This window comes from Harpia harpyja, chromosome 13 (assembly GCF_026419915.1).
Source record: "Harpia harpyja isolate bHarHar1 chromosome 13, bHarHar1 primary haplotype, whole genome shotgun sequence".
Lineage (NCBI taxonomy): Eukaryota > Metazoa > Chordata > Aves > Accipitriformes > Accipitridae > Harpia > Harpia harpyja.
Genome location: NC_068952.1, coordinates 14,377,285 through 14,401,472, shown reverse-complemented (window position 1 = coordinate 14,401,472; position 24,188 = coordinate 14,377,285). Strand labels below are relative to the sequence as shown.

Genomic DNA, 24,188 nt, shown 5'->3' with positions numbered 1-24,188 from the left:
TACATGTTTACAAAAGCAGATATAGCATCAAGTTTAAATTTAAAAAAACAGATTAAAAACCCCTCAGAAGAAAACAGATTTCATTAATAAGACTTGTTCAAAGATATAAGATTTTGGCCTGTGTGCTACCTTTAATTTACAGTCAGAACATCTCTTGTCTTTAGCTGAAAAACAGACTGTATCAGCAACATAAAACTGTAATGGGAAAGTATCCGATTTTATTTTACGTAACATTAACAACTGCTTCTGTTTTGAAATACAGCATTTACAGAAATACAAAGTGTTGTGCTACAGGGATTCAGAAGCAATTTTCTGGAAAAAACACTTTTAAAATTATAAGGCCCTTCTTGCATGTGTGCAGTTCATGTAGCATTTCATCACCTTTTGTAAAACTTCTCACCATTCCAAAACAGGCAGTTTGCAGGTCAAAGACAATGGGCTCAGTTAAGTATGAAGGTTTCACTTATGGCGAGAGTTTGTGGCATTTTCTGATTATATCACTGTATATTCTGTTTCTATATAACAAATATTTAGAAAGTAACTATTAAAAAGACAACTAAGAAAATATCATGCATGTTACTGCATGTAACTGCATGTTACTGTTTCAATTTTACCTGTGCATTATTCAAAAAAATCACTTTGTTATACTCACTAGGTAGGGATGTATACTTGTTTCAATTTGCTTTCTGCTTCAGCCGCTTTCAGACGTTTCTAGTTGAAAAATTAACACATTAAAATATTTTATTATATTCCAGTACAAGATTTCATAAAATTATTTCTATTTTGTGATTCCACAAGAACCTCCAAAACAAGTGTAGAAATCTACAAGATGAAAACCATGAAAAATGATTTCTGTTTTTATTATTCGTTAGAAATTATAGCATACTGTCCTCCCCAGTAAAACTCACAGGCCTCACATATGACAACAAAACTGTAAAAACAACAATTATAATTTACGTAAATTACATCTACATAAACACGTATGACATTGTGGCTAAACCTCATTGCAGAATAAGTAGAAAATAAATGAATGAAATTGCACATGATGAGTTCCTCATCAGTCATGTAACTCAATACTTCTTGCGTGCTCTGTCAAGCCTGATGCTAGTATTTTATAAGCAGTATAAGAAAGGGGAACAGTAAAGCCCAGTGACTGTTAGAAATAACTGAACATCTACTTCCGTTAAGTGCCATTAAAAATGTAGCTCAGGAACACAGCAGTAGCAGGACAGCTGCACGACTATCAAGACAGTCTGTGAATTTATTAAATTATTACTTTCTTCATACTTGCAACAAACTCAAAATGCATTGCACTCAAGGTAGTAATACTAACTTCTAAAATGTTGAGAAGTTTTAGTTATTGCCATGTATTATACAAGTAACTAAGTAATTTTTCAGCAATGGCACAAGAAATACAGAGTTCAGATGTCTACTGGTTATCTGAAACATTTGTCCTTATGTAAAAGATGAAGGAAAAAAGATTATTTCTCTGCTCTTCCTGTACGCAAGACATTACTTTTATTCGCTTGGGAAAAATAAAAATAAAATTAAAAAAAAAGAGAAAAGGAGCTGAAACAAGGTCAATTTTATCACAGAGGAGGAAAAAAAAAAGGGGGGGGGGGGCATTGATATCCAGCAATAATAAACCAACACTACCTCCCCGCCTCTCAAGATCCCCCCTTTTCCCCCTTTATCAGGTGTTTAAAACTCAGCTGTCCATTTCACCTTCAACAGCCAATTCTCTTCTTTGCTACACTCCTATTTTCTGGTATCCAATCTTTGCAAGATTCACAATCCAGGAAGGTATTTCCCATCTTGAGAAAAGTATCATCAAAAATTCTGCTCTGAGAGTTTCTTGCCTTAGCCACGAGGCAAGTCACAGGGTTAATCAGCTTTCCTGGTCGAATAGCCTGAGTAAGCCTCCTCATGTAAACGGCTGCTCTCTTCCATTTCAGAAAGTTGCCTCTGTGCTGTCCATCACCATAACTCTCATTTATAAAAGTTGCATCTTTGAGGAGCGATCTGTGACAAATAGACTCCGAAGCAGTCCATGCCACCACAAATTAATTCCCATGCAATATGAGAGCTTTTTTCCATTTATTTCCAAGATAGGCTTTTTTTTTTTTTTTTAACAGGTTTTTGCTGTTCACAAATGCCTAGTTGTGTTCAGAGCTACAGAAGTGACTTCCATTGATACATCTGGTGCAGTTGCAGTCTTTCCCCAGCACCAGGCTTGGCAACACTGCACTACCCTCAACAGGCCTGTGGCAAAAATGGAAACCTGGTATGCTCTGCCTGCTTAAATCAGTTTCTACACGAGCAAGGAGAAAGAACATCAGCAGCAGCAGCATGCTCCAAGTCTCATAAATTGATAGTTTTTAATCTGAGAACATTTCACAGCCCCAGCAGAAGAGCTCTCAATGGTGAACTCTTTCCGCTTAACAGCTTCAGGCCACAGGCTTTCCACAACTGTTTCTTTTTCCTTTTCATATTATACCCAACAACATAGAATTTGTTTTCAAACTGAAAAAGCACGTGAGACTGTAGGTCAGCAGGTAACATGTTCCACAGAGGTTCATAACAAACCGGTCCCATTCTACAAAAAGAACGAATAAATCTCACTGCACACCTAGCAAGATCATCAGAGCCAAAGAGAAAAACACAATAAAGGGAAAGAAATGAGGAAAGTAGCCTTGAAGCACTGCCAAAATGTGAAGACATTTGTAGGAAGCTGTATCGAGCCCTGATGGCAGTGTCAGTGAGAAGTGACTATACACATTAATTAAATTTTGGCATACTTTTAGTGCTGGCATAGGGGTTGTAAGGAATGCAATTTTAGCAATTGCTTTCATCCTTTATTTACTAAAATAAATGATATGCCACCTTCTATGAAATAATCACACAATACCATTTCAGTATAAGCTATAAATTTACACACTAAAACTATGGTTAGCATTGCTCTCTAAAAGCAAAAGAAAATGTCACAGCTTGAATTCACACTGACCTATCAACTTTTAAGTACAGAGAGAAAAGAAAGGATGCAGAAACAAAACTATCAACAAATAGTTGCAATTTCTGAGATGAAAACTCTGCCTGTTGAAATTTAGAGGATGAAAACTGGTAAACTGTAAAGGTTGGAAGTTGAAATTGAAAATATTTAGACAAGAAACAAAGCACCAGTTCGAAACAACAAGGGTAATATATCACTGGAGCAATGTAACAAAGTGAGATGATGCTTTTCCTGAAAAAAAATTTACATCTGATCTTAAACAGTAACTATTTCAAACGAGTCTTATAGACTGCATGGTAGGGGAGGTCAAGCTACACTAACCCTGCTTTTCACCTGGGCTTCACTACTTTTAATCAGCTACCCTCGAAACTGAATGTTACTTCTTTTTAAGAACTTTTGTTATGAATATCAACTGACAAATATCCCAAGAAATTACCATTTCCCTACATTAGTACTGTTTTCAACAGTGGAAATAAATAAATGAGAGGGAAATACATTGTTGTAGTACAGTAATTTAGTTATCCTTACATATGTTCTCCTTTTTCTGTTGCAAAGTCTCAGTAAAAGTCTTTTCGCATTGAATCAGATTTTTAAGAACACTTCAAATAATGAGAACACATTTCATTCAGTGGTATCAGCCACCTGGCCTTCCTCAAACACTATATAATGCAGTGGTCATGAAAAGTGCCAGATCACCAAGAATGATTACCCAAGACCTGAATTAGTTTTGCTAAACAGCTTCAGCACAGACTGAGAACTTCAACGTATCTATTTCCCTTCACCTTGATGTCAAGGGAACATGCTCTGAAGGCAAGGTGGCAGCAGTATCTCCCCTGCCATTAAATCACCACCTTTAGCTACCAAGCAGGAATAACATTTAGTAGCAATTATGACAAGGTGTCCTGGTTTTGGCTGGGATACAGTTAATTTTCTTCTTAGTAGCTGGTACTGTGTGTTTTGGATTTAGTGTGAGAATAATGTTGATAACACACTGATGTTTTAGTTGTTGCTAAGTAGCACTTATCCTAAGTTAAGGATTTTTCAGCTTCCCATGCTCTGCCAGCAAGCAGGTGCACAAGAAGCTGGCAGGGAGCACAGCCAGGACAGCTGACCCGAACTAGCCAAAGGGATATTCCATACTATAGAACATCATGCTCAGTATATGAACTGGGGGGAGTTGGCCAGGAGGCACAGATTGCTGCTCCGGCATCAGTCAGCACATGGTGAGCAACTGCATTGTGCATCACTTGTCTTTTCTTGGGTTTTATTTCTCTTTTTTTTGTTTTTCTTATATTCATTTTCATTACAATTATTAGTATTATATTTTTTATTATTACTGTTGTTGTTGATGTGTTTTATTTTACTTTAGTCATTAAACCGTCCTTATCTCAACCCACAAGTTTTACTTCTTTTTTTCGATTCTCCTCCCCATCCCACCAGGAGAGGGGGAGGAGGGAGCGAGTGGCTGCATGGTGCTTAGTTGCTGGCTGGGGTTAAACCATGACATAAGTAAATCTTTCTTATGCCTGACATAATGCAGCCAATTCACACAAAAAAATAAAGATAATTAAAGAGCAAATTTTCATATGAAATCACACCAATCTAGAATTCAGAGACTGTATTTTATGCATAAGATTCAAGCATGTACATCGATCTTTTTGTCTTCCCATTCCCTCAAGCTGCCCTACCCCTCAAGCATGATATTTAGATAAGAATGACTCTGAAACTGCCACTTTCTTACCAAACATATTTTCTCCCTGAAATGCATTCAATTATCACAGCTTGTTCTGGTGGGGAAAAAACCCCTACAGATATCATTTTTACTGAACTGTATTATTTTTACCATTCCAGAACAAACTAAACAAAGGCAGGAAGAAGTTCTGGTCTCTTGTTAGGAAGGATTACAGAAATGTTAACCAGGATAAAAATGAGGTATTTGGCCTACACTGGTTTTGTTATTGATGATCATATGCATGACCCTGAAAGAACATGTCTAAACCATTCAATCCTGTGGTGTACTGCCATGTTCTGAGTTCAGATGTTCTAAGTTTACTTCGTTACAAGTAAAACACAGGCATTTATAAGAGCATTCAATTTGTAGATAACCATAAAGCCTATGCGCTTTTCTTGTGAGACTAAAAACCTAATCCTGTGAAAGGATACACAAACTCAACACACCATCACACACCTTGATCACTGTAGCAACAGAATCACAGTGAAGCCCTAGAGAACTTTAGAAAGGGAGTCTTAGTCTTTTGCCAACCACTCCAGAGCAAGCATTTCAGAAAAATTTCACAGGAAACAAGATCAGTCTCTGCGCAACCTAAGAGTGTTGACAAAACTCAATTTGCCCTTCAATTTATCCTTACTCCATGGCTTTCAGTATCAATAATATCTTTTTATGTGATTCTTCAAGATCATCTGTCACCCAATCCTTAAGAGCTGACAAACAACACAGGAAATCTCTGCTGGCAATACCTTTCTAGGATAAAGATTAACAGCGCAAAAAAAGTGTTAGAAGTGAAATATATGGCAACAAACCCAGAAAAACATGCCTTTATACACAGCATATTATTTTCTGTTTGTATTATCCATAGAACTAAAAGGTCCTAGTGATAGTCCAAGACTCTACTATGTGGTAAAAGACTATTCCCTTACTTTCCATATCCTAACTGGATGATGTAGAAATGCTTTCAAATAAACCAGAACAACCTGAAGCAATCATCCTTCTGACACACTGTAACAAATCTGGAGCAATTCCAAAGATCCATCTAACAATACAACAGTAATCATAACAGCATAAAATTTATTTTCAACATGCTGTACATAACATTGCCACTAATTATGCAGCAAGTAAAGGGGCTACAAACTTAAATGTTAAATGATAAATTAAAATGGAGTATTTTAAAATATTTTATATATCTAAACCACAGAGTAAATATATTAGGAGTGCAATATATAAAAAGCACCAACACTAAAATTTTGCCTAAACCTTCTTAAAATATCCCAGTGTCAGTACCCAATTGTCCTGGTTTCAGCTGGGATAGAGTTAACTGTCTTCCTAGTAGCTGGTACAGTGCTATGTTTTGAGTTCAGTATGCGAAGAATGTTGATAACACTGATGTTTTCAGTTGTTGCTCAGTAGTGTTTAGACTAAAGTCAAGGATTTTTCAGCTTCTCATGCCCAACCAGCGAGAAAGCTGGAGGGGCACAAGAAGTTGGCACAGGACACAGCCAGGGCACCTGACCCAAACTGGCCAACGGTGTATTCCATACCATGGGACGTCCCATCTAGTATAGGAACTGGGGAGTGGGGGCGGGGAATCGCCGCTCGGGGACTAACTGGGCGTACATCGGTGGGTGGTGAGCAATTGCACTGTGCATCATTTGTACATTCCAATCCTTTCATTATTACTGTTGTCATTTTATTAGTGTTATCATTATTAGTTTCTTCTTTTCTGTTCTATTAAACCGTTCTTATCTCAACCCACGGGTTTTGCTTCTTTTCCCGATTTTCTCCCCCATCCCACTGGGTGGGGAGTGAGTGAGCAGCTGCGTGGTGTTTAGTTGCTGGCTGGGGTTAAACCACGACACCAATATAATCTTATGTTTCTGCTCCAGAGCAAACGAACCAACTGAACATTCAATCCGAAGGATGAACACATCCACTGTATACAGAATGTTCTCAATTTTGTTCTTAAATCCTGGTAATGCCAAAGTAATGTTTTATCGTGAAGTACCAATAAAAGGTTCATAACATTAGCAACCACTTTAAAACAACGTATTTTTCCTTTTCCTTTTCCTTCAGTCCCATGCACAGCATCAGAGCCTAAAGCATTTGCTCTGCAGCCCATTTCCTTCTTATCCCATACTGCAGTAAGAACCAGGAATCATATTGCTACACACCACCATACAATACAAATGGCTTAAAAAGCTCTTCACAGTTATGTGATGTACAGTAGGCATCAGAGGATTTGACAATGCACTCTGTGAACAGCACAAAACCACTGGTCTATAGCCTAAAATATTACCATAGACCTCCCACCATATCTCTTTTTATGAACACAAATGGATTTTTATGCATTAACATGTTCAGATTTTTTAAGAATGTGGCAGACTGAAATAATCATTAAATTACCTGCTGCACATATCTGTCAGTGGTTTTCCACATGTAATAATACTCAATGATGCTAGTCAGTGACTTCCAAGGGAGCTGAAAAACATTTGTTACTAATTAAAGCATTTCCAAGAAATTGCAATGTCCACATCTTATTAAACACGTTAAAATCAAGTATAGTTGATACACAAATACTAAAATGTGAATATATTACATACCTACATTAAAACTTATATGCAAATGAATACATACTACTATTAATAATACACAACCTTTCCTTATAATTAACAAGGATGCAGGATTACAGCAATATGACACATCCAAATCCAAATGTAATATATCCTGTTTAAGCCATATGGTTAAAGAAAATGATCAAAACAGAATCCAGATTTCCATCAGGAAACACAGAAGGCAGTATCTCTATTAAAAGTGTATCAGATGGAGAACAATTTCAGAACTAAAATAAGTCATCTTGACAAGACTGCATTTGAGTCTCACAATAATTTTAATCTTAATAAATACAATGGTTACTGTACTTAGTTCACAGGTTTTTCAAGTCACATAACAACTCAGCCCCTCATACAATACCACTAGGTTTTGCAAAAACTTCCACATACCCTTGACCATTAAACAAGAAATGAAAGGATGCTAGGGACAAACGCTACCTTGAGCAACAAGACTGACACTTTCAATGAATGTTTCACAAGAATCTCTGTGCAGACTCAGGGCAATTGATGATGATGATGATTTTGGGTGCACATGTTCATTGGTAAAACAAAAATGTATTAGCCTAAGTTTAGGGGAGAAAATTAAGCATGCAGCAGCCATTTTTAATTACTACCAAATAATCTATTTAACTCCATAAATGGTTTCTATAATTTAAATTAGTACTTCTCTTACAAAATTCATGCAATTTTTCTTCATAACCTAGGAACATGCTACTGTTTTGTGCATGGTATTTTCTAGAGGCATGCATTAACGCCAATATTCTCTGCTTTCCAGAAATGAAGATCATTTTTAGGAAGTCCCAGAGAACACAGGTGTGGAAACTTATCTTTCCAACCTTACTCACTCCACTTTGAGGCCTTCTGCATGTATTAAGCCAAAAGAATATATATGTTCCTGAACCTTTAATTAAGTTCCTAAAACAACAGAGGAACACCTTATCAAGCTGCCTCTCCCTGCATGCAGAGCTCACAGCCAGTTTTTCATGCTGCTTGCTTGCAGACACTTAGAGGAACTGAGTCTGGCTCCCACCTCTGCCTTTCATGAGCTGGGATTCAGGTCCACAGACTTAGCTGTGAATTCTCTCTCAGGCAGTGTACCACAGTGTGTAAATCCCTGACCATTTGCATTTAATTAAAAAGTAGCAGTGTAACAAATGCAGAAGCTGATGTTCCACTAAATAGCGACACAATCTGGTTTACTGAAATCCTTTTACTTTCTCAGGTAAATTATGCCTTAAGAGAAATCTGCCCAAGAAAAGGCCAGCAACAGGAACATGTGTTTGGTGTGAGGTGACAGATGAGCTGCTTCTCAGTCTTTAGGTCCATATTCTTCCTGGCATCCAGATGAAACACTGTCACCCCAACTACCTTCCATTGTCAACAAGTACATTTTAGCATCTCCATATTTATTTTCCTTCCTGAACACTTAACACATTCATGCTACAGATTATGTTTGCCATTTCTCTAGAAAATACTTCAATCTATTTTAACTATGATTGTGACACCAGTATATTCATTCACTCAGTAGGCATCTACAATTAAAGAAAGGTAAGTAACGTGCTTGGATGGATAACCATAATCCTTTTACACTTTGATTCACAACTCAGAAAACCTGTTTGACACACTGATTATGAATATCCTGTATTCTGTTTACCTACACACTTAAATGACAAAACACTGTAGAGGGACGTGAATTTTCCAGAGGTTGCTCTGAACTGCCAGAGAAGCTGTGAACAGCCATAGAATAATGTACTCTCATTACCAAATTCTATTAAACTCTATTTGAAAGAAGTAAAAATGACCATCTGTGTGATTTTTTTTTTTTGTAGGAGAAAATTAGCAGAGAGGTGTCAGCAGTACAAAAACAGGGAGAGGGAATTTTCAGTTTCTTTAGTTTCTTCAGGGTAAAAATGGCCCACTCCAAAAAGACCAGCAGGAAAACCTTAGGATTATAAAGTATCTTAAAATGAATATGTTAACTTCAAGGAATGTTTCCACAATTTTCTGAAGTTAGAAAACTGTTACTCCTATTTTCTATAAACGGTTCAAGTCTGATTCCCAAGGCCTTTCCTGCCATATCTGAGAAGTAATAGTTATAAATTTGTGAAAACTGTTGATAATGAAAAAATAAGAAATAACAAGCATAACACCTGTCTCTTACCATTAGGAAAATAGTTATATTTGGAGAACATAAAATATCCAGTCTTCTTCCTTTCTACTATCCTGGGATGTGAAGTAATTCAAGTACATCAAGTAAATTCAATTAACTTAAAAGGTTTAGGATGATTAGGATTCATATAGGTTCTTAAAAACAGCAAAACCTCAACAAATGAGCTTCTATAACAGTTGATGAGTCAACAGGTGATGAGAATGATTATTCAAAGGCTAGACTGGTAATCTGATAAGAAATGAGCTTCTCCTGTCTATAAAAAAAAAGGTAAACTCCTTTACACAATTTAATTTATAATAATTGTCTTGCTTACTAATATTTAACATTTATAGCTTAATGCTTGAGCTGCACATTGAACATCAAATAGCACCAGTAATAATTGCTGGAAAAAGTAAATGAACCCGCTCTTTAGAGAACTATCATGTAAGGGCTGCAATTGCAGCTGCCATGCCTTGCAAGTCCAGGCTTACTCAGAAAAGGCAACTCCTCTGGCATATGACAACTCAAGCAGGTACTATATAACCCTTCTGCTCCAGGAGACTGCTACCAACCCCTTTCTGCCATGCAACATGACAGTCTTGCCTGTACTGTGGCACCACTGCGTGACTGCTTAGGTTCGAGTTTAATCTCAGGCACCACAGGATTTAATTTTATCATTAAATCCTACAGGGACACTCGAACAAGTTCACATGTATACTACCAGTGCATTAGCTTCTTTGTCCATGCTCTTACAACACATGTAAGAGTACTTACTTTTCAATGACTAGCCACTGAAGAGAGGGATGATAATAGACAAATGTATTCTCATGGAAAATCACTGCTGAAGTGCTACATGTTTATACCTACCTCACCTTGCAGAAACTTTTCATATATCCATGATCTAAATCTTGAAGGACTATTTTAGATGATTACTTAAAACCCAATGTTTGTTTTCAAATCCCTATACTTTTAGAATGCAACATAGCAAGTGAGAACACATAAATTATACTCTAGAGAAATTAAGATATCCCAAGATTACACAATGATTAATATAATTGAAAGATTTCAAATTACATAGAATTAGATCAAGACTGTGTGCACTAAGTTACCAATACCATATAAATTGATATGTAAAACAGATGTTCTTCTTAATGATGTTTTAAAAATGACATGTCACTTTTCCAAGGGTAAAAAAAAAGTGACTAAGGATAGACAACACCCCATTCTAACTAAATGAGACTATAATTAATTAGTGCCCCACATCCATTTCTGCTGCACTCTGACTCATCATTAATGTGCCCTCAGTAGGCTATGCAACCCTATCTCTAGATCTGTGCATGTGTCTCACTTTGGGAGGAGGGCAAGGGAAAATATCTCTGTTTTGGGAAGGAAGATTCAGTGAAAGAGGGAGGGTGTCAGGAGTCTACCCGAGATAAAATCTGAACATTTTAAACAGCTTCTAGTAGACTCACTCAAGTATCTAGCATTTGAATGTTACAAATGCATAAGCAATTCCTGCAACACATTACTCCACTGTATCACTTTATTGTATGCATATCAACAGAATTACATATTACATACCACAGAAATTATACAAAAAATAGAAATACTACATAAATACCAGAGACAAGGCTTAGGTATACTTGGTCACAAATTGTGTTAGGACTCAACTTGTAAATAGCCAATAAAATCTGTATTATATGCTTTAGGCATTTTGAAAAGTCGAATACTATGTATTAGGAAACATTTAGTTAGAAGACACAGCTACTGAACTATGGTACAGTTACAGCTGAGGGCCATTTATCTGTATGAGAAATAATAAGGAACTGTAGTTTACATTAAGATTTCAGTTCTAAAACTCTATAAAATATTCTTTTCCAATCATATTTTCTTGAACTTAACAGAACTATTTTATCCATGATGCAATTTTCAACTTTGTGATGAATGGCAGTGAACATTTTCTCGCTTCGGAATCTCAAAATTAAGCATGCAGATATAATACACCTGTTAAAATGTCAGTTCTTCACAAAAACAATAGCCTTCCCTTCCCACCTTCATTCAATTATCTGTTTCATTTCACAACCATGAAAGTGAAGGAAAGACAGCTTAGCTCAGTGCCAAGCCTCCCCCCACTGCCCTGCACTCTGCTTTGGAAGGACTTCTACATTTACCATACAGTACCATTTTCCCCTCACGGATGAGTAACTTCTGCAAAGAAAAAATATCTGAGTTCTCAGAGTCAAGCAGAATGAGATTGTTGTGAAAAATGTTTCAATCCACTTCAGTCTTAAATAATGGAATACCTTTGGCTCAAATCCTAACCTTTTCCCAAAGCCCAACTTTAAGTTAGTACAACAAAGGAAATCTTTTTCCTTGAAAGAAAGAGGCTCTCCAAGAAACGTACAAAAATATTTGTAGACAAATTACTAGCAATTCCAGCAATCAGTGTTAGAATCAATTTCATTCCATTACTCCGCATTAGAATTCAGCAATTTAAAGCTTTGCTGCCCTATAGTCTGATACTTCAGTACCAAAACCAGTGTAGTTAGAACATACTGGAAAACATTTCCTTTACTTTTCAGAAGTGCCAAAATACCTAATATGTCAAAATAACTCCCTGTAGTGCACTTTAGAAGCTATCTGAATATAAATTTCTCTCTTCTAACCATAGAAGGAAACCCCAGCTTTCCAAAAACACTCAGGGGAGTCAGCCACATAGCTACTAATGAATTTCACTGGAAATTGTGGAAAAGTTCTGAAAAGTTGCTGGAACTTTTTGAGATTCTTGTAAAATCCTTGTAAAAATCCTTATCAAAAGGATGCATCAGCATGAGACATCCTACCTGGTATTAAACCATTAAAACAGATTATCTGCTGTCAACACCTCCCCAAAGAATGGCACTGAACAAGAAAACATATTGACCTTCAAGCCAGATAAAATGTATTTGTATGTTAATTACATATATCAGCTATACAGATAGCTCCTCTAGCTAATCTTCCAAACCTACAGAAAGCAGTTATGCTCACCCATGCAAACACACAGTAACAGAAAAGTGTACTACTTTCATACTTACGAAGTCTTGTCGAATGTCATTGAAGTCCTTGCCATACTTTTCCAGTGCCTCTTCAAATAAACTAGCTTCTGATGCTGACCACTCTTCCATTTCATCTCTACACAAGACAGGCCCTCCAAGTGGCACTAGAACACTGATGGCACTGCTCAAATCATAGTTGTGTTTATGCAGTGTATCCATTGCATGAAACTAGCAAGGAGAAGGAGAGAATAAAAAATGTGTTTAAATAGACAGTAGTCCATTTCAGTTAATGCAAATTCAATGTATTATTTTCTGTAAGCCATGCAAGAAGCCTCAACTAATGCTAAATTTAGAATCAATCTTGATATCATAGGTTTTCTGTTGTGGAACATAAGGAAATTAATCAATTAATTATTTTGGCAAGGGAAATGCCTTAATAAATTGTTTACTAAAAATGACATTAGTTTAATAGTTCCTGCAAATTACTAGCAAACATTTCTAGAGAATCTTTAGCTGGTAGAAATTGGTTCTAAGTAACCCAATAGAGACAGTGGCATATATTGACTGAAGAGCCATTTTCAATTAACAGAAGTTCTAAACAGTAGATGTCTGGGCAGCTGTTTAGCTACGTGCTTAATGTTCTCATTGCTGGGGAAGAAAGCCATTCATTCTTTTCATTATTATCATGATTTTTGTCCCTTGCTAAACTCTGTCATCAGAGATGGGTAAACGAGGTTTCTTTGGTTAATTCACTTTCTGTTATAAAAGCGGAAAACAGAAAACAAACAAGTTAGGGCATTCTTCACTTTACAGGTGACACTGAATGCTTACATCGCTAACCAATGACGAGGAATATGAAAAGCAAGCAACTACATCACAAATCCACCTGCACAGAAAATGAGCAACATACAAAAGCCTTTCTGACTCAGCATCCCAAAAGACTCATCACTACAATCTTAAATTGCTATGCTGAAGGAAGTATTAGAGGTATAAAGTGCAATAATGTGTGTGACTGTGTAACACCAGTCTCCTACCTCCTTGTCCCACCTCAGTGATGAGCTGTAACTGTAGCATGCAATCTCTCACACAGCCTTATACTCATGACAGGGGGGCACCCAAAACCTTTCAAGGAAGGAACACTCTTGCATTATGTGTCAGTATAGGACTTAACAGAGCAAATCCAGTTGAGCTTCCACACACAAATGTACTGCAAATAATGAATTCTCCTTATCTTTTCAATCTCCTATGAGTGGCTAAAACCTTTCTCCAGCTTTCAATATACCTCTTTGAAATCTATCAGCACAAGATTCTAGAACTGCTTCCTCTGCAAGAAGTAATGTCACAATTATCCTACAATACGTCATTTTACTTGTGGCTCAGGTTGAATTCACCAGCCTTGAGAAAAAGCCATTGTTAAAATGAAGTATTCTAATACGGAAATATGTAACATAATGCCAAAATCCATAACATTCAGATTAGAGAATGTAAAGTGATATCACTAGTTTATTGCTTATCATTCAGGCAATGGGTAAACCAGGCCTAAAGATGGAACTCTTACAGTGTATGTGTTACCAAGGTTTAAATCTTTGTTTAAATTGCAGCCCACGTGGAAAAGAAGTATATATCAGGCATTTTCTGAGCAGCTGCTAAATCTGGATCTATTCACTGATACCAACTTTCATAAAATGACAACAGAAGTCAATAAATCAGGATCTTGCTTTTGCCTTATGTTTATTTTTCCATCTATAATAAGCATCTGATTCCATAAAGCTTTTTTTGATATTACTAAAGAAAAGATTCATAATGAACTCCATGGATAAGTACTGTCTTCACGGAGCTGTTGTGTGACAGACCACTGACCAGTTCCCATAACAACTCTTTGCCTTCTGCAGGTTTGTCAGCCCTCACCTGCAATTAAATTCCCACGTTGCAGTGAGTAAACTGTGCTAGCAAAAGCAAGAGCAGCCTGAAGACATTACTAGAGCCCAAGACAAAAAGTCCTGCAGTATGCCCTTTTTATCTGCTTTACCCAAGGATGAGAAGACCGCAAGAAACACCTAGCGGGTATCTGATACCTAAGGAGCAGGAGGCTGGGAAGACCTCGTGTTGCCTCTCCCAAACAGGAGCTTGAAGGACAGAGGAAAAACCACCGTTCCCCAAGAACTCTTGCCCAGAGCATACTGCCCAGCAGAGACAAGGGGTCCTGCCAGAGGAAAGGTATTAGCCACACAGATAGAGGGAACTTCCAAGTCCAAATTTAGACAAGCAAAGGAAGAAACTATCCACCAAAAGCTAAGGGTGGGCTGCATGGAGCTGGAAAGAAAGGCGATGACACGGCGTGCTGCAAACAAGCTGTAACACACAGTTCCCAAACCAGCTGCAATTTCAGTAGTCAGTTAAATCAACTAGACCGAACTGCCCCTAACAAAGCACTCAAACTGGAAACAGAGTATGGATTCTCTAATTCAATAATATTTTAGGCATGTTTATCTTAGGAGCCACATATACGGAAGTCTAATAAAAATCATTACAAAGATGTCATTCAAAATACAAAGGAAAAACCTGCTCATACTTTTCATTTTGAAGAGACATCCAAAACCAGATTTACGTCCTTGTCCTTACAGTAAAGTAGCACAGGCTCTTCTGAACAAGCCCACCACAAGGAGCAAGCGATTCCATCAACCTGCTTTGCTTTAATGGCTCTCATCATCAGTGTATGCACTACACAATGTTTAGGAATCTGAAACAGGAAGTCTTCCTGGTTTCTTTCTCTTCTCAGAGATCAGTTTTCATTTTAAAATAAAACACTGCCTCTGAGAAGGCCAGAAATACAAGCTTCAGCTGGTTGGCTGTCTCACAAGTCTTTATCACTGTAAGAAAAGAAGATTTACTATCATCTAAGAAGGTAAACACACATTGTTTCATGTCTTTCAGTAGGGTTTTCTAAAAGCATTGGTAGTTTCCTGCCTTGTCTCATTACCTTCCCCATGTTTTCAAAATAAGGAAGCCTGAAAGTAGCCTCTCACTCGCTGTTAAGCTGCAAGACCTCCCTTAATGTGTACATCCACCCTGAATTTACTCATGTTTATAACCCATGCATTTATTGTATTTTTTTTTTTTTTTTTTTAGTATCAGTCTCTTTACACTCATCTCTAATTGAAACAACTGATTAGGAATACTGGAAAGCCATAGATGTGGTGTACAGAAATCCCATTAATAGCACTTCAGGTGCAAGGGTTATCTGCCTTGCATTAAGAATACAGACAGTATAATTTTCTTAGTGTTATGCCGCTACGTCCCTTCCAAAGCATGAATGAGTTACACCACAAGTTCTGCAAGCATCTGTACTCACTTTAACTGCTGCTCAAAATATGCTACCAATTAACATGGGAATGTCTGAAAGAGTAACTACTATAATGACAAATATGTCTTTTCTTAACTTAGAAGGAAGTACATTGCCAAAGAGCAAAAGAGAAGGGTTTTAAAAAGCTGAGGGGGTAGGAAAATGAGAACAGACAGACACAATAATTAAACCTGGGGTGGCTCCTTTGGTGCCTCATTATAAGATATACCTTTCATTAAGTGTAATGGAACTTAATGGATCATTTGCAATGGAGAAACATTTATACGGCACTCAAACACTAAATGTATCCCTTTATTAGCAGCACTGCACATGTACTTTCAAGTAAGATGACACTGCTGAAAGGATGATTCTATTCTATTAATTACTGAATACAGTAAGAAGGATGAGCAATGTGTGGGATTTATTAGAAATTCTTTATCCAATGAAATCTTAAAATGAAAAATGTTAAGCTAAAGAACTATTTTGATGGAAAAAATAAAGCATTTAATGTAAGCAGAATTGTGTTGGTAAGATCATATAAGCAAATGTGAAACAGAAAACTCATTTTGAGTATTACTGAAAACATTACATTTTGCCACTGCCTTTACTACACTACTGTAGTCCAGACTAAATCAGTTTCCTGTTTAATAGCCTTTGAGTACACTGCAAAATGTAAGAAATTAAATATTTTTCTCATCATACTGCTAACTATATTTTATGTGGAATATAAGAACTGCCCTACTGAATCAGACCAGTCATCCATCTAGCCAAGCATTCTGTCTCTGACAGCAGCACCAAGGGATGTTACTTAGAGAAAATATGCATGTAAGTCTAACTACAGCCTGAGATCAATTCCCATTTCATTCACCAGCATCTACAAAACTTGGGAATTAGGAATGCTAGATGGTACACCTCTGCCTATTCTCCTCAGTACCCACTTATGGGCCCATGGTCCATAATTCTAACCCCTTTTTTTAACCTGCTGATATTATCTGTTCCAACAACATTTTGTGTAACTAAATTCCAGGGGTCTCTAGCCACTTTAAGGCAGTACCATAACTATTTTAAAATAATCTGTTAGTTTCAAGTGTCCTCTAGTTCAAATACTCAAGTATCTGATGAATAGCAGATCTACTTTAGCCTTAACTATCATCTTCATGATTCTGTACACAAATACTTAAAATAATAAACATCTCCTGCTGATGCCTTTGGAAATCTAAATCAAACTTGATTCTGCAAAACAGTAAGATTTTTTGTTCTCACATAGTTTTCCTGGCATGCTTTTACTACTATAGCACTTCTTGTCATCTCAGCTAATAGGAATATACAGAGACAAAACTTTGGTCTGTTATTGATATATTTTTAACTTTCTCTAAAAGATGCAGGGGCTTACATTACAGTGAATACTTTAACCAGCTAAGGAAACATCCTAAGGATATCCTAAGTAAAAAGTTCCTTCAAAAAGTTGCTTACAAAGTCAGATTGCTTATCCTTTAGAAAATATACTGACACACCTCTAGTAAGTACAAAAGATTATCCAAAAAATTTTCAATCAGCTTTATTACCACATACTTTAAATCACACTATTGATCAATTATACTAAATGAATCCCTATACAATGTGTATTACCCACTCTGCTGTGCAAATTATCACATATGAAGATATATTTAAACAGATTTCAGCTAAACTCAAGTGATTTACAGTGATTACAAGGGCAGCACCTATAAGTTTACAGAAAACACACAGCATTATCTACCATACACATATGCACCTTGCACACAGGTATCTAAAGAAAAACAGATATCTGGAGGACAGGGACTCTGAAGTAATAGATACTGTTGAATTCATAGATACAAACAAGTTGTAGAGTTTTTAAGAAGCCATGTACCAGTGTGATGTCTCGGGAAGCAGCCGCTGCACTCATGTGTAAACTAGGTTGTCTGACAGAACTACTGCAGTCCAATGCTCGAGCAAATGTGCCAACCGCACTACAACAGAGAAACAGTAGACAGTAAATACACAGAAAGATGTAACCTCTTTTTTATTATCAGACTATGTCATATCTATAAAAGTGTCCTTTTAAAAATAAAAGTCACATACTGTTACTCTTAAGATTTCAGATCTTTGCTAGCAAAGGACAATTAGATAAAGACAAATCACTTAGCAGTAAAAACTCTGATATTCTCCCCCAAAATTAACAACCTACACATAAGAACAACAGCATGGAAACAAAAGATACTTAGAGAATTCTAATGTACCAACTTTTTAATGTACCAATTTTTTATTAATTATGAAGTCAAAAATCCTACTCAGTTTGGGTTTTGCAACCATGAGTATTATTTTTAAAATTAAAAAGCCACAAAACTGTTTAACAAATTACAATACAATTAAAAAAGGGGGTTCACCATGTTCCCATGAGGAAATTAATAACATTTTATTCACTTCAGTAATGCATGTCTACTACTTCCATTAGTGAGGCAAAGAAAGCATATTAGCTTGGTCCAAGGTGCCTCCAAAATCATGTTTTTGTCACAGGTTTTAAGTAATAACGAAATAAATGGATCTCTCAGCCTACTTAATAAAAGCATTCTAGCATTATTGAAATGGACACGTTTTTCTCCAAACCTTTTTTTTTTTCCACTTTTGATGATGAATTGTACGTGGCATTTATCATACTTACCAGAGCAACAAAACATAAGGAATAGAGATGGAGAATTAGTGTGATAGTTACTGTTCTAAACTGCAAACTTTTCTTGGAAGCACATCTATACATCACACACAGCAAAGGGAAAGATGCATAAGAGAATTTGACTGGTCCCAGCATATCATACAGGAAACGAGCAAAGATGCAGCGACACATGAGAAAGATTATTAAGTAATAGAACAGAAGTTGCTCCAGTACCCTGAGTTGCAAAATGACTCTGGAGGTACATTGTGTCATTATGATATTAGAAAAAAATTATTTGTTGCAGTTGTGATACGATATAACTCCTCCTAAATTCAAAGACCCAATTACTCACCTAACATTTTTAATACAGTCTAAGCCTCTGGACTAAGGACTGGAGCCTCATTCAGCAATTACACTCCACGCATGTTATAAGTGCAGAATTATACCAATGAGGAATGTCATTGACAGAGATCAACACACTGAAAGAGTCACATTATTGAGTAATATAAACCCAATATTCAACAATAAAATAATGTAACATGCATCAAGAGTTTAACTCACTCAGGTGTATTATTGATTGTGGAGAAACTAGTAATAACATCTGTTATTGCAATTTTACCTTGAATCTCAAAACATTTAATACTGAATGCATGTTTCAGTACTTGCTGCCAAAAACTTGTAAGACACAGTTAAGATTCAACAGCAGGGATTCACACACTCCAGATATTAACTGCTTAAATTTCTAAAGGCTGTGGAATAAATAAGTTATATTCAAATGTTGTTCCACAACCTTTGCTCCCTCTTTGCAGAGATGGCAAATATGTGACAAGAATACACACACACTTTTTTTTTTTTTTTTTTTTTTTTTTTAAAGTTTGGCAGTATATACAACAGTATTTGTCAACAAATCAGTCCCAGGAATAAGGCTGTATTGTGAACACATTTCCTGACAGTCAACCCCTTTAAACATGCTGACATTGATAAGGGTTGTAGCTAAACAGCCTTCCCTGTGATCCTTCCGTCGCTACTGTTCAAACCAGTAAAGTGACATGCCGCATGACTGTATTTCCCTTCTGCTGCTGCCTACTAGCTTCTTATCTTCCTTTTGCATAATTAACACTATTTTCTTTTGACCATATTTCTAAAATAAAATCAGAGTATGCTATGAAAATTACAAAGAGTATGTCCTCACAAGTCACTCTCTAGCACATCAAGCTGCCTTCCAACTTTTTAGGCTGATTTCAGAGCTCAAGCGTATGTGAATTATGTTGCCCAGTATGTACAGTCAAAATTAAGACACAATATAAAGCCAGGTTTATTTTGAATAAGTGATAAAGAAGTAAGAATTGATGCACTAGTTGACATCGTTTCCAGTGCTGTACTGAGTAGGAGAGGATCACAACCGTCAGAGGAATGCTGTGTGGGAATGTGGGGTATGCAAGTGCAAAACAAGTAAGAATCATCATAAAATGCAGGCAATGTGCCATTTTGAGGGGGGGGACACGGATGTGTGTGTCTGTGGCTGTATCTTGAAATCAATGTAACTTCCAGTTCACCTCTCCCTGGAAACTTCTGAAAAAACAGTGAATTTTTCAGACAACCCAATTAAGTGTAGGAATTCTAGAGCATTGGCTGTTAAAGAATAACTAGTTTCAAAACTTAACAGTGATACACAGTGCTCTGTATAATCCAGCCATGCAATCCAAACTCAGTATTAATTTTAGAAATCAATACCTTTTTATGTTTTTCCATTTAAAATACAGATATGAGGAACATATTGATACAAAGGTCAAACATTTCCTTTGTCATTTTTCCTTCCATATTTTTTTTCTAATAATACCACCTAAGAATTATTTTTAAAATGTTAAAAGGCAAAAATAAGTAACTAACCAATGCCTACTTCCAGAAGACACACTATCGTCTTCACCTGCCTGCTACCAAAATAAAACTCAGTATTAAGCCAATGCAGGCTGAACAGTCAGACACTAACTACTCATTTTTTCTTTTGAACAGACCCTTTAACATAAACATTCCATTAAGTTGGTAGCATCCAAAGAATAACTGTAAATGTTTAACTGAAACTATATTTAATTCAATAATAACAATAAACTCACGTAACCAAAAAAAAAGTGCTCGGCAAGCTAGTCACAAATCAGTTATTCAACAAATAATTAAAGTACTGTGACTTCAAACAGAAACCAGCACTCCCCATGCCTCCCAGAATAAGCTAAAGCCAAAAGGCATACAGACAGTGAATTACACAGGTGGCAGAGAGGCAGACAAGAATGATAAACAATTGGTGGTATCAGCAGAGAGATCACTTTTTGCACAGGCTGTATCAGCAAGCAGGTATAAGAGCTTTAAGGGCTAGACCAAATGATCCAGTGTTACCTGAATTGGATTCTCTTTGTTTAATTACCTTAAAGACCAGAACCAAGAATGTTCTCTCAAGGACTTGTAACAGAGACTGTAGCAGACAACCATACAAACATAGAACAAAATCAAGATAATCTGGTGCCAGGTTCTAAGACTACACAAAAAATCCATACATTCAGTGAAACTCAACAATATCCATGTCCAAAAAAACCTGACAGTGAACTCTCTAGAGATGAAGTAGCTCATCATCATTTTATTGTGCCTGAGCACCCCACATTCAGGCAAAACTTCAGATAGGTATTGAACACAGAAAATACATTGCTCCAAACTTCTTGTAACTTAAGACATTAAAGGAAGTAATTGTTCAATTTTTTGCACAAGATTAGTATTAGTGGCAGCCAGTGAAATTATGAAGCAGCAAACGCAAGACTGTCATAACGCATTTCTGAAGATTCAATGCTCGTCAGTAACTAGTTCTGAAAAGGGACATTATTTACCAAAGAAAATCTGGAACCACTGCGATTATACATCAGGATAAAAATAGTCACTAGTCTCCCCAGTAACAACAGCAGTCCAGCATCAAATCAGATCCAGAAAGTTCTGGATCCAGGCCAGTAACTCTATTTTCTTCTACCTTGTTTTCTCAAAAATCCAGCTAAGACAGAGATCTTTTTTAATCTGAGCATGTTTATTTTAAAATTGTTCACTTTCATACATTGTTCCTCTGTTGCGGTGATATGAGGCAAGTAGTGGGTATACTCTGGACAAATCTGTTTAAAGTGAAGCACCTCTGTGCATACACGAATCCACAAATTCACAATTTTCCTCATATATTTGCAAGCTAATGAATAAGGCCTGTGCCTCACCTCAGAGTTAACATTTTTGAAGAAAATAATTAAGTGGATCTTTGGTAGTTTCCTACATATTCAGAAAGCTTTTTGTTTTCCTTATTGTTACATCAATGTTCCCCTTCACTGTGAGAGTTGGAAACAGTCCTAAAAGGTGACCTCTTAGACTGCTATCAATAACAGCATTTTACAAACAGCCAATTAATATCTGATCGCTCCTTAAGAAAAGTCTCATGATACTTAAAATCACGGAATAAAGAAAAAAAATACTTAGTGAAGATATATGTCACCAGGACAACATTAAAGTTGAAAAACACCCCTGAGATTTTTACTATTGGATAATGCAAAATCTGACATGAAGAACATATTCAAAGTAAAATGATGCTGTTCCAGAAGACACATTTTCCTTGCATTTCTAAGCAACTGTCTGTACAGTGCCATGTTTCATTATTATCACTTCAGATATTTACAGCGCAAAGGGAGATGACATGATAAACATGAAAAGTCACCTGCCACTATTCTTCCTCTGAAAGACTCTCAAAGTTAGGGTAGGGAGCAGCACTACATATAATGTCCCCTACACACCACAACTAACCTTCAGTTTCGTTAGTAATGAACAGAAATGGAACGTATGTGAAATCTTTATTATTCAACAGAAATAGAATCTGATACATACAAATAGTTTAATTCACAGGATACAATTTAAGCGATCATCTATCTGTATGCCATCCTCCAATTTCACAGTCACAAAGGAGATTTACAGCTCCCAAAAAGCAGGTCCATGAAAACACTGCTGCAGAAGTTTTTTCTTTCTAATGCAATAGCTCAAAATTCATTAAAAAAGATGCAAAAAGAAATTCAGCTCCAAGTCTGAATTAGTTGTTTTCAAATGAATTTGGTCAAGAAGAAATATAGTAACACAAAATACACAAAGGAATAAACATGTATTGGCCAAGCATGACAGACAGGCAGAAACATAGTATTTTTGATACTCCTAGTAAACTTGATGTGAACATATTTTTCTTTTTTATTACTAAACCATCTGCCTACCATTAGATGCTGTAATTCACCTTGCTAGTAAACATCCAGTTTTGCAAGTGCAGCACTGGCATCAGGATTTTTCACTATCTTTACCACCTAAATTTATGTTGCAATTCTGCCATTAAATTTCATTACCTCTTTTAATGAACTCCAACTCCTCTTACTTCTCACTGCCTAAAGAGAATCCAGAAGCACACTAATACTGAAGCTTTCAAACCAGTGACTTTTATGTATTTATTTTCATTGATGAGCTTTAGGATTCTTGTCTACTGCCACTGACTACACTGAATTATCTTGCAAGAACAGAGTATTACTATTTGAGCACACTTTTAAATGTTTTTACCTATTGTTCTCAGCTGACAAGTGTATTCTTTTCCTCAGTATGAAGAACAACACATTGCTAGTTGAAGCTCCACTGTGTTCCCCTCCTCACTGTAAGGTAAATTCGTGTAACAAATACACTTCCATATACCATGAGCACTTCTAACTAAATCAGTAGTAACCAACAGAAAATGAATATAATCACTGTCTTAGAGAAAATGGAAAAGTGGGAACAACACGGGAAGAATCGAGCTCTAATTCAAAATGACTAACACATGATTTTCCATCAAAAAAATAAGCAGGCATTCAAATGAAAAGTATGTTGTATCAGCCAGAGGTATGCAATGCCATTTTAATTACAAAGAAATCAAAGAACAGAATTTTAAGGTGGAGATGCAACGCTTTAAGGCTATTATAATTAGTCTTAAAAACTCTGGTTTAGTGGGAAATAAGCTGGAACCAAGAATGTCTGGGAAATAGCTTGATGTAGAGATACATTCCTTCCAGAAGACGATGCTGATAATGTGGTTAGATGAAGCAGTATAAAAGAACTAAGTTGTTAATTGTTTCACTGCATCATAAAGTACATAAATGGAACTAGAACATATCGAAAAAGTATCATGTAATGAATTATAGACCAAATTAGCAGATAGAAAGAAACTAAAAAAAAGCATCAGGTCTACGGTTCTCAGCATCTGTGCAGACTGGAGCCAACAACTCCTACCACATTTGAGTCTGGTCAGGACCATTTTTGCCTCCTTGACAAACTGAAAAAAAAAAAAAAAAAAAAAAAAAAAGACAGGACTATTATGTTATACACACAGTAGGAAACTTTCTATTTCCTAATCCTATGCAACTTGGAATAGAGTTAGAAAGAGAACATGAGATCTCACAAGGAAATGAAGTAGTCCTTGTGTATTAGGAACGAGACTGATGACTGGAGAAAACAGGATGCATCTATATCAGTGTTGTAGTTCAAATTAGGAATGGAGTTTCAAAGCAACTGTCCCCAGAGTCTTTATCTACTGCACTTTAACCAACACCAAAAGTTAT

At 36.4% G+C, this 24,188-nt stretch overlaps 1 protein-coding gene across 2 annotated transcripts in view; it reads right to left on the bottom strand.

Annotated features, from left to right (window-relative positions):
- Positions 1-24,188, bottom strand: part of MTA3 (metastasis associated 1 family member 3) — a 141,414-nt gene that overhangs the window by 58,766 nt on the left and 58,460 nt on the right. For both annotated transcript variants that reach the window (XM_052805898.1, XM_052805899.1), the window contains exons 8-11: positions 17,770-17,869; positions 12,578-12,766; positions 7,149-7,223; positions 653-711 (exon numbers count right to left, since the gene is read on the bottom strand). In XM_052805898.1, coding sequence (XP_052661858.1) covers positions 653-711; positions 7,149-7,223; positions 12,578-12,766; positions 17,770-17,869 — 423 coding nt within the window. The remainder of the gene's footprint in view (positions 1-652; positions 712-7,148; positions 7,224-12,577; positions 12,767-17,769; positions 17,870-24,188) is intronic.